Here is a 19,789-nt window from a genome sequence, read left to right as displayed (position 1 = left end):
TCCCTGAAGATGATTGACTGCAATTTGGTGCGATGTGATTATGTGACTTTACAGTTCCTCACTAATCTTCACAGCTAATTTCCATTTTTCTAAGAGCAGTTTGTCTCTACCTTGCCATCTGAAGTTTGAAGATTGCTTACATACATGGTTTTATCTTGTCTCACTGCTACCCGAGCCCCTTGGTACTATATATATCTGAATGATGCACATGCAAAAAAACATTTGGAATCAAATTCACTGCACTTTGCATCAGCACTTAGTGCTGTGCAGACAGAAGTCCTGCTCTGTCCTTTCTTCACAATACTTCACCGTATCTCATGTACAGTTTGATTTGGCAAATTTTGACCTGAGACTGCAACCGGCAGCCAGATATTCCAACAGGATTTATTTTTAAAGGTAAGTTATTGTAAAACAACTGCATAACTGTGATAAAACGTCAACCAAGTTTGGGGTTGCTTTTAAAAGCAATGCAGTATAATCTGACTGTGACTCTGTCTCTCTGGATATATATTATAACAAGCAATGGATCACAGATTCAGAGCTTTATATAGTTTTCCTATTATCGGGGGAGCTAGAAGCGATGCTTGCTCTAGCAGATGGCTATCGGTGTCCAAGAATGATTACTGTGTTGCAAATAGGAATAAAAAATAGTATGTATTTGTTTTTTTCTATATTCTAATTTGATTTGCTGGTTTAACATGTTGGAGCGGTGGCATTGTGCATGCGGTCCAGTACCAATGTACCAAGATGGTAACATGCCCTTTTCTGTTGTATCTGTGCCTTTAAAGTGAATAGTTTTGCAGTGGTTATGGGAATTAAAGTGCACTGAAACTGACTGGTTCCAGGGGAAAACGTTTGATTCCCTTTTCCAGAGTCACTCGTGTTCAGCAGTTTGAAACCTTCCCTGTTTCACACCAAATCTACAGTGTCACTATCGATGTGTGTGTGCTTTGTCTTCCTCACTGTTCAGCAAGAAGAAAGGACAGATCCCAGCCACCATGCCTTTAGCTGGAACCCCCGCACCTGCCAAGAGGAAAAAGACATCCAGGATGATTACTAGAACGCTGAAGGATGGTAGGTTCTCCATTTATAACATCCACTCACAGCTACTAACATAGCCTTCCCGATAAAGACACTGGGCTCTTCCAGAGAAACTGAAGTACTTACTCGGATTACACTGACATTTAGTTTGGAAATATTTATTTGCTACTACTTTGTAAGAAGATCAAGCGTAAAATAAATAAAATAAAGGTCTTTCTGAGAAATGTCAGGACTGCTGTGCGCTATGTGCTTGTAATGAAGATTCTTAAAAACCAAACTATTTCCCGACACACCTCCCTCACGGTGTACCTGCTCTGTTACGTGTAGAATAATAGAAGTCTTTTCTCTTTAAGAGTATAGTTTTGCAGCCTACACCCTATTTATAAATACCTCTATCATACTAGGAGCTCTTTAAGCAATCATTAATTAACCTACTTATTACGAAGGCGAAACAGCAAGAGACTCTGTTCGATTGAATCCTTTGAGGATTTCCCTTGTCTCCAGTAATTTTATGAAACTTGTGCAGAGCCAGGTGTGCCTCCTCAGATGACAGGAGTGCACTTTAATTCGCAGAGCTAGCGATGGTGAATGCTAACAGCTGAGGATGTATGTGATTGATTTATTGACTGCAGTCAGCAGTGTCTCTAATATTTACTGCACTCACTTAGAACTCCAGTCTTAAAAGCGATTAAATATTGGTGAGACCAAAGTCCAATAAAGACACAGGGCCAAAGGTGTGTCACCCCACCCCCCACCACTAAAGTGTTTCACATTTCTTTTGTTTACCATTCTCTGCAACAGCTGAAACTGAGATTAACTTCGGGAAGAAAATCAGTATCCCGAGGGATGTGATGTTGGAGGAACTGTCGCTGCTGAAGAATAAAGGATCCCAAATGTTTAAAGAGAGGCAGCTCAGGGTCGAGAGATTCATCTATGAGTCAAATCCCGACGTCTTCAACCCAGATTCGATGGTATGCAATTCTTCCTCAAAGATGTAATCCATCTTAAATTCAGTGCTGATAAATTCAGATCCACATACAAACTCATTTTCATATATGTATCACCCATAGTGTCACCTCTGTAATTCTGCTTCATAATAAATTTTGATGGCAATTTTGTGCCATTTAAATTCCTTCCGTTCCATCCTGAACTCCTTCGTAATGGCTGCACATTGAAGGTCCAATGTCATCACCAAGCGCATCAGCACTGAGCTTAACACAAACCATTGAACACATGGTAATATTCAGGTGTGGGGAGATAGCAGCCTATCACCTCAGCTCCACTGTTGAAGCTTGGTCCCTAGCAAAATCTTCACCATTTCCCAGCTCAGTCGATGCCCCGTGAAATGTCCCCCATCTTCACTCCTTCAAGTCCAAGGAGCACAGACTTCAATGTATCTCATGCACAACTGGCATAGCCATCCATCTCTAGATATGGCTTAATCACATCAAATACTGTTGGACCTCCCCTTCCTCTGTCAAAACCGATCACTACTCTTGGATCATCCCGGAGGAAATAACCCCGGTTTCTTTCCTCCACCATTAAGGTCCTCCTCAACCCCCTGTCTCCCGGCCCTGCCAACCTCACCTCCAACAAGAAGTGTAGGGGCCTCTTGGATTTCTTTGTTACTAAGATAGGTACCATCCATTCAGTTGCCTCTGCTGCTCCTCCCATTCTCCTTGTTCACCAAGCAGAATCTCGCTCTAGGATTCATCCCCCCCCCGCCACTCCTGAATCCTGATCTTGCTCCAGTATTTCTTCCATCTCCCTCATGCCCCATTTAATCTCATATCATCCATGAGACCCATCTTCTGCTCTCTTGACCCCATTCCTACTAAACTGCTGACTACCCATTTCCCTTCCAGAACCCCATGTTAACTGTTATAGTAAATGTTTCCACCTCCCTTTCAAAACCACTGTTATCACCTCCCACCTCACAAAATACACCCCCAATCCCCATCTTCTTGAAAACTACTGCCGCAGCTCCAACCTCCCTTTCCTCTCAAGTCCTCGAATGTGTTGCTGTGTCCCAAATCTGTGCCATTTCTTCCACAACTCCCTGTTTGAATCTCTCCAATCAGGTTTCTGTTCCTCCCACAGCACTGAAACGACCCTAACCAAAGACATGAATGACATTCTCTGTGATTGTGACTGTGGTACATTATCCCTCCTCATCCTCCTTGACATCTCTGTACCTCTGACATTTCGACCACTTCTTCTTCCTCCAAGGCCTCTCCACCATTGTCCATCTCATTGGGACTGCCCTCACTTAGTTCTACTCTTAACTATTGTAGCCTGATTGTAGCCAAAGCATCTCCAGTAATAGTTTCTATTCCCAACCCCGCACCATCACCTCTGAAGTCTCCCAAGGGTCCATCCTTGCCTTCCTACTCTTCTTCATAGACATGCTGTAACTTGGCAATGTTATCAGTAGACATGGGGTCACTTCCCAGCTCTACTTCTCCACCACCTCTCTTGACCATCCACTACCACCGTGTTATCAGACTGTTTATCCAACATCCAGTGTTGGATGAGCTGAAATTTTATCCAACTAAGCCTTTGGAAGACCAAAACCATTGTCTTTGGCCCCTGCCGCAAACGCTTGCCACCGGTTCCATGCCCCTCCCTGGCCATTGTCTCCGGTTGGATCAGACGGTTCACAACCTCGGCGTCCTATTCAACCCCAAGCCAGTTAAAAGCAAATCCAGGAAATGTTCTTCACAGAAAACATTGTGGATTGCGATTGTACTGCCACAGGTGGTCAGTTGAAGTGTTGAAAATGGAAATAGATACTTAATTGGGAATCACGGTTAGTAAAGACTATAAAGCTAGATTTTGCAACTATTGACTATAGACATGAGAAATGTACTGGGGTGATATACATTATAATGCTGCTATTTCCAGAATAATGGTATTAGACAATGTGTTGATTCTACATTTAAATCAAATTCCTGCACAAAATATTAAATTAAGTATTTTGGTGCCCTAATTATAACCTTTGACAATTTCTGAACCTATTTGTTCTGTACATTTGCTCAGTTTTGTAAAAGCAGCTTGTTTGTTCCATTGGTCTCAAAAGAAGTGAGACATTGAGGGAGAAAGCAGTAAATGTTCTGATCTGAACTATGCTTAAACCCTTTCGAACTATTCCAAGCTTCTCTCTGTCTCAGTCTTTCTTCTCAGTCCGTCATCTAGCTTGGCCCCTTCTCTTGTTTGCCTCTCTATCTATCCTGTTGTGACTTTATCTAAATTTAACCTCAGTCTTTCCTCTCACTCCTCCATCCATCCTGGAATGTTCTTTGGAATGGATACCATTTATACTTTCTCACCAGAATTAATTGCCCATTGGATCTTCTCGCGTGCCTCTGGGTGAATTCTCCCTCCTGATCCTCCATCTACCATATTCGGCTATTATCTTACTGGACGTCCAGCTCTTCATTGACCTCCAAGCCCAAAGTGCCTTTACTATTCTTGACTTCTCTTGTTTTCTCCCCACTGTTTCCCAAACCAAACAAAGTCAAGTTTATTAACAGAAGTGGCATTAGTATCAGCAACTCTTCAACACGTTCAGCACTTGTCACCTCTCCCAGCTAACTGCATAACGTTCCCATTCAATCCATGCATCACGACTTCAGCTTGTGTTCTTGGATAATATTTTTATTACATTGTCTTTAAAAAAAGATGTATTTAAACACGTTTTGGGATAGTAATCACAGGAATATTTTCCCCACAATTTAAAGAAAAAATTGTAATTTTTTTTCCCCAATAGAATTGAAATTTCCGTAGTCAGGTTTCCATTCAGACTGATCTCCGTTTCAGATAATGAAGGTATTGAAATAAAATGAACATAAAGTCAAAATGGCAAATTATTTTTGAAAACTCCCCATCTATACAGATTTGCTGGTACTTTAAAATCTGGTTTGAAAAGTTTAATAAAACGCTTTATAATTAGTTGGTGTCACATGATGATGTCAGCAAGTGCCTATTATACGATCAGTCTGACATCTCCCATCCAAATGTCACACATCAGATAGAAACTGTTTCTTTTTAACTGATTTGATGAATCATCTTGGGGCGGGTTCAAAAAAATCAAAAACACAAAGCGGAGAAAGAACAGGGGTTAGAAATGGGTAAAAATGGATGGTCCATGCAAGATAGTGTACCAAACATTGAACGTGCCATCACAGTGTAGGACAGTGTTTACATAATCAATTAACAGCAGCAGCTAGGTTTAGAAAGCATCTTTAACATAGAAACACGTCCCAAGACAGACAGGGGCTGAAATTGGTCTTCACCAGGAACACGAAACAAGCTCATAATGAATTGGCTGCCCGATTGACCCCATGCCTGATTTACACCCTGCCCATTTTACACAGCACCCAATTCTCTTTTCCATTGAAGTCAATGGCGTAGATCAATTTGACCCCCATATTGTGTTTGATGCAAAAGCAAATTTGTAGAATATTAATCCAAGAAGATTTCTGTAATGTTTAAGACATGGAGTAGAGTAGCAAGCTGTAGTCACTGTTCTCACGTAATTTAAAAGACAATAAGAGGATTCAGAAAACAACAGCAAAGTTGATTCTGCTGCAATTTAAACTAAATCTGTTCTTGTCTGAAAAATATAGATTGAGAGCTGAGGAGCAGAGATCCATTAAAAAAATACTGGTGGAGAATCCAAAACCAGGATACAAGAACTAGAGAAAGTGATTGCATGTGAAAAACAGCGGGCAGCTAAATTCAGCTTCAACAGTTCTCCACACTTAAAGGTGTGAATGAACAGAACAAACTGTAACCTGGAGTAGTCTGTGCGAACTCACCGAAAACATTCAAAAGGGAGTTGGGATGGATCGAGTACTGATGCAGTGGAGGGGAAGGATATAGGTCTGGGCAGGAGAGAAATAGAAATGGATTGTTCAGATCCGATACGAGGATCTAAATGAATGATGCCTTCAACAGCCTTTCCTTGTTTTGATCTTATTTTCTCAAAGCTCTGCAGCCTTGAAATGGGAGCACGGGTACAGATGCTTCACACATTGATCTGAAATCCCTTTGCTGTTTAGTGTTGAATTTAGCACATTTAAAATAAATGGGCCAATATCCTGAGTGGAGTGAGGAATTGTAGACCCATGCATGAAGCATTGAACTGCTGATCTCCAATTTCTAGCCCAATGTTACAGAAAAGGAACCAAATAACAGCAACAAAAATCAAAAATTCTAATTCGGTGAAAAGAAACAAGAACCCAGAATAAAAAAACAAACAGGAAGTAGAGGCGCAAAAAAAAAGTCAAGATTATTGAATTAGTTTGACACAGGAATAAACCAAGCCAGTCGAGCTGTGATTCCTTGCTATAATTAGCAGATACCAGGCTGACAGGTGAGCTCCTCACTAGGTCAATGCTATCCAATTAATTCCAGATCGCTTTATGGTCATTGGAGCAGCTCGAAATATCTGTGCTGCTATGTACTTTCAACTTGCAGCAAAGGCCAAGTTACTTTATGTCTCCCTTAACAGATACTATTAAAACCACACTGCACGTGGTTTAGCAATATATCAGAATTATTGTTGCTGAACAAATTCTGTTTAATTATTTTAATATTGTACCTGCGGTGTAGAAAGACTACTGGAGAATTCTCATGTCTTTCAGTCCTCTGCAGCTCTTGCAGACATCCTAGTGCCTGATTAAAGGGCAACATTGGGATAGGACTGAGGGCAGATTCCAACCCAACTCCCAGCCAAGGAAGGTGACTGTTGGGGGAAAACTGCAACGAGGGAAAAGGGGGGAATAAATTGATGATAAAATAAATGGCGCTTGTTTGGTATGTATAGCTGTGCCTCCCCAGCTGCCACTGCCTGTTCAGGTGATGGTGACGATCCCATGGCCAGTATTCGTGGAAGAACAGACGTTCTCCTGGCCAACTTTCCTCATCCAACTAATGCCATAAAAAGCACAGGTTAGCTGGCCAATCATCTCATTGCTGTTTGTGTGAAGGCCAACCGTCACTGCAAGTACAATCCAAAAGTAATACATTGCAAAGGACTTTGTGACTTTTCTGGCAGAGACACAGTAATTCTTGCTGGAAATGTCAATCCTTCAGCTGAAAAGACAAAAAAAAAACCTTTTGGAACAAAAAGTTTCAAATGAACAAACATGAATTCCTTCCTGTTGCGAAAGGTCAAAGGTTATAGTTGGGCTCCTAGGTCACAAAGTTGACATGAAGTCTGATTGTGTCGTATGAAATACTGGACAACACATCACTTTATTCTATTCTTAAGGCGAAATGGATCAAGGGATATGGGGAGAAGGCAGGGACAGGGTACTGAATTTGGATGATCAGCCATGATCTCATTGAATGGCGGAGCAGGCTCGAGGGGCCAAATGGCCTACTCCTGCTCCTATCTTCTATGTTTCTATAATGTTGTACCTTCAGGTGAGTCTGTGTCAGCCCCTCCCCATCTCCTGTAATGAATGTCCGGCTATGTTAAACTGGTCCCCCTTTGGTTATCACCCCTTCAAATGGGTTTATTCCTAATTACCATGTAATTTGCCATCAATACGACTAGTTTTCTTCTCATCAGCTATTACTGTGCACGATGTGATCCTTTCTAATAAGAACAGTAGGGAGTCATTCAATTGGAACCATTCAACCACATTTCTTGGATACTTTTGAAGCTGTCGGGGAGTGAGCAGGATTAGATTGGCTGGGATGTTGAAGGGTATGGGGAGTGAGCAGGAGAGTGGGATTAGACTGGGTGGGATATTAAAGGGTATGGGGAGTGAGGAGGAGAGTGGGATTAGACTGGGTGGGATATTAAAGGGTATGGGGAGTGAGCAGGAGAGTAGGATTAGACAGGGTGGGATATTAAAGGGTACGGGGAGTGAGCAAGAGAGTGGGATTAGACTGGGTGGGATATTAAAGGGTATGGGGAGTGAACAGGAGAGCGGGATTAGACTGGGTGGGATATTAAAGGGTACGGGGAGTGAGCAGGAGAGTAGGATTAGACAGGGTGGGATATTAAAGGGTACGGGGAGTGAGCAGGAGAGTGGGATTAGACTGGGTGGGATATTAAAGGGTACGGGGAGTGAGCAGGAGAGCGGGATTAGACTGGGTGGGATGTTAAAGGGTACGGGGAGTGAGCAGGAGAGTAGGATTAGACAGGGTGGGATATTAAAGGGTACGGGGAGTGAGCAGGAGAGTGGGATTAGACTGGGTGGGATATTAAAGGGTACGGGGAGTGAACAGGAGAGCGGGATTAGACTGGGTGGGATATTAAAGGGTACGGGGAGTGAGCAGGAGAGTAGGATTAGACAGGGTGGGATATTAAAGGGTACGGGGAGTGAGCAGGAGAGCGGGATTAGACTGGGTGGGATATTAAAGGGTACGGGGAGTGAGCAGGAGAGTGGGATTAGACTGGGTGGGATATTAAAGGGTATGGGAGTGAGGGGGAGAGTGGGATTAGACTGGGTGGGATATTAAAGGGTATGGGGAGTGAGCAGGAGAGTGGGATTAGACTGGGTGGGATATTAAAGGGTACGGGGAGTGAGCAGGAGAGTGGGATTAGACTGGGTGGGATATTAAAGGGTATGGGGAATGAGCAGGAGAGCGGGATTAGACTGGGTGGGATATTAAAGGCTATGGGGAGTGACAGGAAAATGAGATTAGACTGGGTGGGATATTAAAGGGTATGGGGAGTGAGGAGGAGAATGGGATTAGACTGGGTGTCTTGTGAGGGAAAGCATTTTAATCTGGCGGACCAGTGGCCTGTTTCCTGTTTAACTATGATTCTATGTAAATTTGACAGGGTTAAGATACAAGAGGAACAAGCAGAGTGTGATGGGGCAATGACATTGTGTTGGTTAGGATAAATGATGCCCGTATCGGAGAACATGCCTGGATAGATGAAGGAATAAGAGGAGAGCCAGATGTTTATTTGGACAAAGTCACAACAGGGTAGATGGCGAGCTAAACAAGAGAAGGGGCCAAGCTAGATGGAGGACTGAGAGGACAGACTGAGACGGAGCGATACTTGGCACATTTCAAAGGGGTTTAAGTATCGTTCAGCTCAGAACATTTCTTGCTTTCTCCCTCAATGGCTCACCTATTGATTTCAATGGAACAAACAGCTGCTGGTTTTACAAAACTTAACAAATGTACGAAACAAATACGTTTAGAAATTGTCAAATGTTCTAATTTGGTTGCCAAAGTATTTGATCTGAACATTTTGTTTGACGATTTTATTGAAAAGAATAAAGGATGGCACCAACTAACACCATTGCTCTGGCAATTAACAGCATTCCCATGCTTTGTAAACGATGCCATGGATACAGGACCAGGAGGCTCCCTCAGCCCGTTCCTCCTCCAGTGGATAGGCCATGGCAGCTCGCCAGCTTTTTAATTCCAATCCCTGCCCTTTCTCCGTGGTTCGATTAATCGCCCATTCTACCCCTATATCCCACAATACTTTCACTTCCGGAGTAAGTATCGACCTCCGTTTAAACATCGCAACTAAATTTGCAGCTATCGCCTTCTGTGGTAATACAATCCACATCCTCACAGCCCTTTCATGAAGAGTGTTTTAACCCCCTGGATTCGCTGTTAGCTGTCTTCATTTTAACTTTAAGATTACATCCCCTGTCCCGCTCTCCTAATTGTAAGTGCATTTCATATTGCTTAGTTGATTAGGATCCTGACGCTTTTTAAACACCTCCTCATATCTAATCATTACTAAATCTTCTACTGCTTACGCTGAAGGTTTCATGAGAAATTGGTGAAGACGCGGAAGAAGCTTTAAACTAGTGAAACACAAGTCCCGAATCTAACACCAATCCAAATTCAAATCAAACCAATCGCAATCACAACAGACAACATCTCCTTACCTCTGAACTTTGGGAACGCATAACCTTAATAAGTTTTATGTTTTTTTCCTAATCTTAATTTCCTAGGACAACTTCCAGAAGTTCCTCCCTAGCTCTGGTGGTGTGCTGAAGACCGGGTCAGGCGGAATCCATGTGATTGGAGAGATGGGGTCCGGAGTCAGAAGTGGGCACAGTCATGACAGTCATGATGGAACACATTCAAAGGGCGCAGCACCAGCACCTTACCCCAAACCTCAGCATCTCGCCGCTGCCTCCGGGATCACTGGGAAACATGGGAGTGGTCATGGAGGTGGAGGGGCTGGAGGCCTTGAGGGCAGCGAGGGTCAGGGTAAGTATGTGAACGAGGTTCACCCTTCGAATACCAAATAGGCTTGGCAGAACTTCCTTGCTTTGTCGACGATATTGGTAAACTTGATGCAGGAAAGATGCAACAGTCTCTGAATGTGGTGCTGTTTTCATTGACAAACTCTGCTTTTCTAGGAGAAAATACTCAGAAATAAAATTGCAGTTTGTGAATCCTGTCCTGTGCCGTAACAAGGATTCAGGCAGTGCACGGGAATAGAGAGGATCGATGACCAAAGTAAATTCATCCTCGGGCCTTGTCAGGCGAGCTGTTGGCGCCATCTCAAGTGCTCTGACGCAGCTCACCTGTCGGGGCCGTGGCCCGAGGTAAGTCTGGGCGGGAGACAATCGGAGGGGACGTGAGGGATGGCACTCCTGTACAGAACAAGCACTAAATTAGTTATCATTGTGCCCCATTTAGGCCCATAAAACGAAAGCAAAAATGTTGTCTGGAGGAGTCCGTGTTCCATGTTTATGTCGGGTGTGGGAGGTTGCAGCCCCTCTTCCATTATTTGAAGGGGCTGCTCCTCAAATTTTGGTTGCACTTCAGTCCCACGCTCTTGATCTACGGTCACCCGGTGCGGAGGGGAGCGGGCAGGTCGGAGGACCTCCTCGTGGGTCTGCTCCTGGGCCTGGCCAAGAAAGCCATTAATTGGTCCAGGCAGCGGGCGGTCGAGGGGGTCGTCCGGCCGGATTGCCTCCCTCTCTTCCGCGGCCATGTTCGCGGCCGGGTGGCCCTGGAGATGGAGCACGCGGTGTCCGCCGGCGAGCTCGAGTTCTTTCGAGACCGGTGGGCGCCGCGGGGACTGGAGTGCGTAGTTGGTTTAAACAACCAAACTTTAATTTAAGGGGTTAAGTTTTGTTTCGGGGTTTATTGGACTGGTTGTCAGTGTATTTGTTTAATGTATTTTTTATTGGTTTAAACAAAGAAGAGGGAAAGCAAAAATGTTAATTTTAGACCCCTCTGTGTAAAATCGGCCCAGGGTCCCGACTGTGTGCGGACATGATTGGACTCCGCTGTGAAGCCTCCTACAGTCAATTAGCCTAACTGCCTAGGCTGACTCTTGGAATGGCTCTTTACGTGCAACCAATGGAATTGCACCTCAGTACAAGGGCACACCTTCAGGGGAGAAGGAAAAAATGAGAAAATTACAATTCTCATTTGATTGCTGCTCTTGCACAATGATCCTGAACTGAAGAGCAATGGAATAAAAATAATTTGTTAAGTATACAGAGCTTCAATTTAAAAGAGTTGCCACTCCATCACTATCCAATGTGCAAGAAGAGCACAAATTGAAAGAGGTACAACAGGATACACCTAATAGTTGCAAAGTGACATTAAGCCACATTTACGATGGGAGATTTAAGTATAAAAGGCACAAACATAACATAAGAAATAGGAGCAGGAGTCGGCTATTCGGCCCCTCGAGCCTGCTCCGCCATTCAATAAGATCATGGCTGATCATCGACCTCAACTCCACTTTCCTGCACTGTCCCCATATCCCTTGATTCCCCATGAGTCCAAAAATCTATTGATCTCAGCCTTGAATATACTCAACAATTCAGCCTCCACAGCCCTCTGGGGCAGAGAATTCCAAAGATTCACAACCCTCTGAGTGAAGAAATTCCTCATCTCAGTCTTAAATGGCCGACCCCTTATCCTGAGACTGTGCCCCCTAGTTCTAGACTCTCCAGCCAGGAGAAACAACCTCTCAGCATCTACCCTGTCAACCCCCCTCAGAATCTTACATGTTTCAATGAGATCACCTCTCATTCTTCTAAACTCCAGAGAGTATTGGCCCAATCTACTCAATCTCTCATCATAGGGCAGCCCTCTCATCCCAGGCATCAATCTAGTGAAACTTTGTTGCATCGCCTCTAAGGCAAGTACATCCTTCCTCAGATAAGGAGACCAAATATGCTAATATGGAAAATAAAGTTTCCCTGAATGAACAGAAAGAGGTAACGTGATTGTACCGTGTGTTGGTATAAAGCCACAAATCAATACCGTTAACCTTCTGTCGCTGTTCTCCTGTGATCAGAACTAAATGAGTTGTAATGCAAAAATGTTTCCACATTAAAACCCGCGACCGTTCAGCCTCTCACTTCTTGTTTTGCGATTTGCTTGTTCACAGGTGAAGTTGATGGTGGGAAGGGAGCCAAAGGAGCTGAGAAAAAACACATATCAATAATTAAAACCTATGTGTCACCCTGGGAACGGGCCATGGGGGATGATCCTGAACTGAAGTCGACCATGAGTTCACACATGGAATCTCCCACTGCTGCAGCCAAACTGTGTTCCTATAAGTGTTTCAACAGGTGAGGCTCCTGTCACCAAGTTAACGGAATGAGTTAGAATTCCACAGCCCTGAAAATGACAGCGCGGGTAATTTTCCCCCTTCAGCCCCTGGTCAATTATCGGTCGGTTGGATTACCTGCTGGTTATTGACATTTAAAAAAAATTATTCAAGTGATGAGGGCATCGCTGGCAAGGCCAGCATTTATTGCCCATCCCTAATTGCCCTTGAGAAAGTGGTGGTGAGCTGCGTTCTCGAACCGCTGCAGTCCATGTGGGGAAGATACTCCCACAGTGCTGTTCGGGTGGGAGGTCCAGGATTTTGACCCAGCGACGATGAAGGATCAGCGAGATATTTAAAATCAGTGGAATGGAAACTAGGTGGGTTGTAAATCGGGTGAGTGATCCACTCCGGCAGAGTATTGCCCCGGGGGTGAAAGTGAAAATTACCTCCACTGCGCGATAATTCCACACAAAGACCTGACACGGTTTTATAAAGTCCCTCAGTCTGTGACTTTAGTGGCGGTGCTGACCCATTTTCAAGCACCAGCCAGGCCCACCGGAAACTGCGGCCAATCCGCGATTTCGCAGCCAATCATGCAAGCTTGGAATAAACTGTCCTGACGGTGTCAGGTTTGGATGAAACTCTCTTTAAAAATGTTCAACCACATTCACGTCTTCAGCATCCAGCTCCCGAGAAACACAAGTTAAAGGAACATTACCAGCCACTCAGTGAGGTTAATATTGTTGGACATGGAGTCTGACGTTTCCATACTAGGGAAACAATCGAAGCAATTGGCAGCGTACTGGAGCAGACCAGTAAATAGGTGACACGAGGCAAATACAATTAGTCACCTCAGACTGTTGCTGAATGGTTCATCGGACTTCTGAAAATAAACATAATCCAACATAAAATAACCATCTACTGCTGTTAGTGGCAACAATGAAGCATTTTTCTCTCTCTCAGATTCTGGGTTTGAATCACTCGGATCTTTCCGAGTTCCAGCAGAACTTGTCCAGGCTCCAAAATGGAGTTGCTTATGGAAATTAGGGAATTCCTTCAAGATTAGTTTGTTACCTGGGTGCAGAACAGGGAAGGGAGGAGATCAAAAATGACAGAATCTAGCTCACCCCACTTGAAGCACATTATAGAGCAATGCACGAGCAACGATCGAGGTCTTCACCTTCAACAGAAGGAGGAAAATGAGTGAACAAAAGTGGAAGATTTAGAACATGCAGTAAGCACGAGAGAGAGAAATTCCACATAACCTTTTGGTCATTTTTCTACACAGAATGATGAAGTAACAAAGAGGGTTAATGTGGTAGTGCAGTAGATGTTGGCATTTGGTAAGTACCTCATGACAGACTTATTCGGAAAATAGAAGCACATGGCATTAAAGGGACGGTGGTAACATAGCTACAAAATTGGCTAAGGGTTAGGAGGCAGAGTGTAGTGGTGAACGGATATTTTTATGACTGGAGAGAAGTATGCAGTGAGGACCATTGTTTTTCTTGTATATAAATGACCTCGGCTTGGGTATAGGGAGTACAATTTTGAAATTTGGAAACGTAGTAAATAGTGAGCAGGATAGTAGAAGACTTCAGGAGGACAGAGACAGATTGGTGAAATGGGCAGACACATGGCAGATGCAATTTAATGCAGATAAGTGAGAAGTGAGGCACTTTGGGAGAAAGAACATGCAGAGGATACATAATCTAAATCGTATTATTTTGAGAGGAGTGCAAGAGCAGAGGGACCTGGGGGTGCATATTCACAAATCCTTGAAGGTGGCAGGGCAAGTTAAGGTGGTTAAGAAAGCAAATGGGATACTTGGCTTTGTAAATAGGGGCATTGAATACAAAAACAAGGAAGTCATCCTAAACCTTAACAAATTTCTGGTTAGGCCTCAGCTGGAGTATTTACACAATTCTGGGCATCACACTTTAGGAAGGATGTCAAGGCCAAGGAGAGGGTGCAGTGGAGGTTTACCAGGATGGTACCTGGGATGAGGGAGTTCAGTTACGTGGCGAGACTAGAGAAGCTGGGATTGTTCACCTTAGAGCAGAGAAGGTTAAGTGGAGATCTAATAGAGGTATTCAAATTATGAGGGGTTTTGCTAGAGCAAGTAGGGAGAAACTGTTACCTCTGGCAAGTGGGTCGGTAACCAGAGGTCAGAGATTTAAAATAATTGGCTAAAGAACTAGAGGGGAAATGCCTCATGTTCTGCTAGTTTATATTTATTAGTTAATTTTACTTGCAGACTATGCGGCTGTCCCATCACACAACACTGACCCATTCCTCAAGGAAAATTGACTAAAAATGATAAACTGGCAGGAATATCCCATGAGACAGAAATGTTCCCAATAAAGGATTTTTGAATTTTTGCCTGTTCCTTATCTCCAGCAAATACTAGATCAAGAAAAGTGAGAATGAAGAGCCTAGACTGATGCTGGCAGCCATTGTAAAACCCATAATAAATACTTGGTTCCCTCACACTGCGAGGCTTCAATGCTCCTGCTCACAGAAGCTGCTGCAGACCAAAGAGAATCATAGGAATGAAAAAGTAAACATAAAAATGTTTTTTAATAAACAAACGCAAGAGCACAGGTTCGTAGCATAATGGTAATCATGACCTTGGAGGTGCCCGTTTATCTAGGATTTAGCACAACAAGATCACCTTGTGCTTGGCTTTCTCCGGTGGCAAATGTTGGTGAGACCCATAGTAAGCACATTTTACTCAATTATTAGGTTAGCTGTGAGAAATGTTGTCGAGGAAAGCTGAACAACCCAATTGAAGAGTTGTAGGCCAGAAGCCTGGTGTAGGGCACCAGACTTTTTTGCTATTTATGCATAAAAATACAAAGCAGTCCCATTATAGGGCAAGAGTTACAGGGGTATTGCCCAGGAGAATATATTCTCATTAGTTTCTCAATCAAAACGAAGGCGCAGGACCAATAGTTGAGGCATAACATCTCATTCACTCAGCCATGCAGAGTAGCAAAGGCTCAAGCTATGACCCTCGATCTATGCTGAGTTAGCGTAACCATATCGTGAGCCCTGCTGGGTATTAGGACTTGATTGGATGTTAATTGAGAAGAGGTTTGGGCTCCATTACAACTTCCTCCACGTTCAAGTAACCTGCACTCACTGTCGAGCCCCACACATCAGTTATTCACTTAGGAAAAGTACCGGATGGTAAGTGCTGTCCATGTAATGGTACCTCAGGGGAAAGTGTGCACTTTCACCTGAACAAAATGTGGAGAAGAGCAAAAAGAGTTCAATCGCGGGCCAAATCATCAAACGAGCTGATGGTTTCTCTCCCTTCCATTCCCTATTTTGAAATATCACATGGGTGTGGCTGGAGTGAGGGGGGGCGGGGTGTTAGAAAAATCCTTCTAAACACAGGGTGTCACTGATAGAATTAAGGGGAGCCCATTTTGTGTGGTTTGCTAATGTTTACTGTCAATCGGAAAATGCTTATGTCACAACTTTTGTTGTTTATCGGTTTTCGAACAGCTGCCCGAGATACACAGTCCACAACAGCTGTTGTGTTACAGAGACAAGCTGACCAACCTGGCCATCTGACTGGGAAGTGTCTTGTGATTAAAGAGCGCAGGCTCCAAGTGACCAGTGTGGACATTACAAGTCCCAATAAATTTCTAAAATAACAGAGTCACAAAGGGCCAGTCTTGCGTGTAACTGCCCAAAAGATGGTAGGAGGGTCAATCCTACATGTCCCAAAGTCTCTGGTAACTGTACGTGATCTGATTAGTACTCTTTAATTAGACTGTTGTTCTGTGACTTGATACTGCCATGTCACCAGATATCGCAGCTCAGTTTTGAAATCTCTGCTTACATTCTTCCAGCCAGAGCTGCCTTACTTAAAGAACTGCAGTCTCCCTGGAGAATAAAATACTTTCAAATAAATCTGAGCTGCATTTCAGATTAAACAACAAAAAATCTTCACAAATGACATCACATTGAGAAGTTGTGGGCACCAGGTTCTTTAAATATTTAATTTCCATTGCAGTTTTTAACATCTGGGTGTTTTCAATAACAGCTGTACTGTACATTACAGAGAATGACATCGAGTCTAGCACACAGGAACAGGCCATTCAGCCCAACTGGTCCATACTGGTGTTTCTGCTCCACACCAGCCTCCTCATCTCGCCCTAATCGTTAGTTATTCCCTTGCTGATTATCCTTGAATAAACTCAGTGGGAGAGTTGCCTACTTGTTTTACATTTCGATGGGAGAATCACAGTATAATTGCAAAAAGGGTAAAAGAAAGGGCGGTAGTGCCTTTTAAAGCGTCGTCCAATATTCTAATCTAAAATCGAACATGTGTTTAAAATCCTTTTCAGAACTGCTATGCCATATGGAGGGTTTGAAAAGGCAACCAAACTGATGACTTTTCAGCTGCCAGAATTTGAGACAGCTCCTCCAGAACCTGAGCCCTTGGTCGTGTTCCACCAAGATATCAGCTGCCGGCCAAACTTTAACAGGACCCCTCTGGGCTGGACTCCAATGAGCACAGATTCTTTGGTTAACCTTGGAATAGATCTCGAGTTCAATGCTGAAACTGATGACCTGTAGAAGGCTTGGACGAGCAGCCTAAAGTCATCTGTTTCGAGCACTCGTTTGACCTGTGCTCAGGAGCACTTTGAAAACATTGTATTAGAAGTGACGTTTGGCTATAATCATCAGTGTATAAAATGAGCATTCTTTAAAAGCTGATGGCTTCTTAAAACCTTTCCCCTCGTCCATTACTGACACATTGTTACTTTACTGAATACTGATCTAGAACAGGTTTCAGGTTCCTGTGACAGCTGCAGTTCACACAGTTTAAATAGGTGTAGACAAAGCAAAATATGATGGATATACATTTTTGCCTTGGATGCCTCTAAGACAGTAATGTAGTCAGGCAACTTTTCTAAACTAAATAAAAAGTTAACAAAAAATATTGACTGTATTTTGTTCTTTGTATGTGACACGTGGCCAGTTGATGAATCTTGTAAACCATTGTTCACATATCTGTACTTGGTGCACCCAATCCAGGGACCCACGCAGGAAGTAGCTCTCCCAGTTTAACAACACCAACAACAACTTGTATTTATATAGCATCTTTAACATGGTAAAACGTCCCAAGCATTTCACAGGAGCGTTATCAAATGGAATTTGACACTGAGCGACATGAGATATTAGGGCAGGTGAGAGGTAGGTTTTAATGAGCATCTTAAAGGAGGAAAGAGAGACGGAGAGTTTTATGGAAGGAATTCCAGAGCTTGGGTTCTTGGCAGATGAAGGCATGGCTGCCTATGGTGGAGCGATTAAAATCGGGGATGCTCAAGAGGCCAGAGCTGGTGGAGCGCAGAGATATTGGAGGGTTGTGGGACTGGAGGCGATTACAGAGATAGGGAGGGGCGAGGCCATGGAGGGATTTGAAAATAAGGATGAGAATTTTGAAATCAAGACGTTGCTTAACCGGGAGCCAATGTAGGTCAGTGAGCACAAGAATGATGGGTGAACGGGACTTGATGCGAGTTAGGACACGGGCAGCAGAGTTTTGGATGACCTCAAGTTTATGGAGGGTAGAAAATGGGAGGCCAGCCAGGAGTGCATTGGAATAGCCAAGTTTAGAGGTAACAAAGGCATGGATGAAGGTTTCAGCAACAGATGAGCTGAGGCAGGGGTGGAGTTGGGTGATGATACGGAGGTGGAAATAGGCGGTCTTAAGAACATAAGAAATAGGAGCAGGAGTAGGCCATACGGCCCCTTGAGCCGGCTCCGCCATTCAATGCGATCATGGCTGATCTTCAACCTCAACTCCACTTTCCCGCCCGATCTCCATATCCCTTGATTCCCCATGAGTCTAAAAATCTATCGATCTCGGTCTTGAATATACTCAACAATTCAGCCTCCACAGCCCTCTGGGATAGAGAATTCCAAAGATTCACCAACCTCTGAGTGAAGAAATTCCTCCTCATCTCAGTCTTAAATGGCCGACCCCTTATCCTGAGACTATGCCCCCTAGTTCTAGACACTCCAGCCAGGGGGAAACAACCTCTCAGCATCTACCCTGTCAATCCCCCTCAGAATCTTGTATGTTTCAATGAGATCACCTCTCATTCTTCTAAGCTCCAGAGAGTATCGACCCATTCTACACAATCTATCCTCATAGGACAACCCTCTCATCCCAGGAATAAATCTTGTGAACGTTCGTTGCACCGCCTCTAAGGCAAGTATATCCTTAGTGGGTACTGTGCAGCTGTACAATGTATGGATACATTAGGCCAGTATTGCCCAGCAGAAATCACTGACTAGCCCCAGGTGAGGTGATGGGGACACTGTTTTATCCACATGCACGAATTATTAGAAACCCCTCACACACACACAATACAACAACAACTTGTATTTATATAGCGCCTTTAACGTAGTAAAACGTCCCAAGGCGCTTCACAGGACTGTTATAAGACAACAATTTGACACCGAGCACATAAGAAATTAGGGCAGGTGACCAAAAGCTTGGTCAAAGAGGTAGGTTTTAAGGAGCATCTTAAAGGAGAAAAGTGAGGGGGAGAGGTTTAGGGAGGGAATTCCAGAGCTTAGGACCGAGGCAACAGAAGGCACGGCCACCAATGGTGGAGCGATTAAAATCAGGGATGCTCAAGAGGACAGAATTAGAAGAGCGCAGATAGCTCGGAGGGTTGTGGGGCTGAAGGAGATTACAGAGATAGGGAGGGGCGAGGCCATGGAAGGATTTGAAAACAAGGATGAGAATTTTGAAATCAAGGCATTGCTTAACTGGGAGTCAATGTAGGTCAGCGAGCACGGGGTGATGGGTGAACGGGATTTGGTGTGAGTTAAGACATGGGCAGCGGGGTTTTGGATGACCTCAAGTTTACGTAGGGTGGGAGGCCAGCCAGGAGTGCGTTGGAATAGTCAAGTCTAGAGGTAACAAAGGCATGGATGAGGGTTTCAGCATCAGATGAGCTGAGGCAGGGGCAGAGACAGGCGATGTTATGGAGGTGGAAATAGGTGTACTTAGTTATGCCATGGATATGTGGTCAGAAGCTCATTTCAGGGTCAAATTTGACACCAAGGTTGCAAACAGTGTGGTTGAGCCTCAGACAGATGTTAGGGAGAGGGATGGAGTCGGCTAGGGAATGGAGTTTGTGGCGGGGACCGAAGACAATGGCTTAGTCTTCCCAATATTTAATTGGAGAAAAT

The 19,789-nt window shown here is 44.0% G+C and overlaps 1 protein-coding gene across 1 annotated transcript; it reads left to right on the top strand.

Moving 5' to 3' along the window:
- Window positions 1–205: 205 nt before the first annotated feature.
- myoz1a (myozenin 1a) lies at window positions 206–17,314 on the top strand. Its single transcript, XM_085970749.1, has 6 exons — window positions 206–396; window positions 971–1,074; window positions 1,843–2,012; window positions 9,987–10,248; window positions 12,398–12,581; window positions 16,924–17,314. Exons 2-6 carry the CDS (start codon window positions 999–1,001, stop codon window positions 17,153–17,155), a joined length of 924 nt encoding a protein of 307 aa, XP_085826875.1. The 5' UTR covers window positions 206–396; window positions 971–998; the 3' UTR covers window positions 17,156–17,314.
- Window positions 17,315–19,789: the final 2,475 nt, after the last annotated feature.

The sequence above is a fragment of the Somniosus microcephalus genome, chromosome 29 (assembly GCF_052327205.1).
Source record: "Somniosus microcephalus isolate GS21.2 chromosome 29, FLI_Smic_1.0, whole genome shotgun sequence".
In the NCBI taxonomy this organism is placed as follows: domain Eukaryota; kingdom Metazoa; phylum Chordata; class Chondrichthyes; order Squaliformes; family Somniosidae; genus Somniosus; species Somniosus microcephalus.
This window is presented reverse-complemented; position numbering and strand designations above follow the sequence as displayed.

Excerpts from the sequence above, each read along its gene's own strand:
- myoz1a (XM_085970749.1), top strand. The coding sequence starts at position 999 with ATGCCTTTAGCTGGAACCCCCGCACCTGCCAAGAGGAAAAAGACATCC. Across the intron at positions 1,075-1,842 it reads TACTAGAACGCTGAAGGATG|CTGAAACTGAGATTAACTTC; the intron begins GTAGGTTCTCCA and ends TCTCTGCAACAG. Across the intron at positions 10,249-12,397 it reads TGAGGGCAGCGAGGGTCAGG|GTGAAGTTGATGGTGGGAAG; the intron begins GTAAGTATGTGA and ends GCTTGTTCACAG.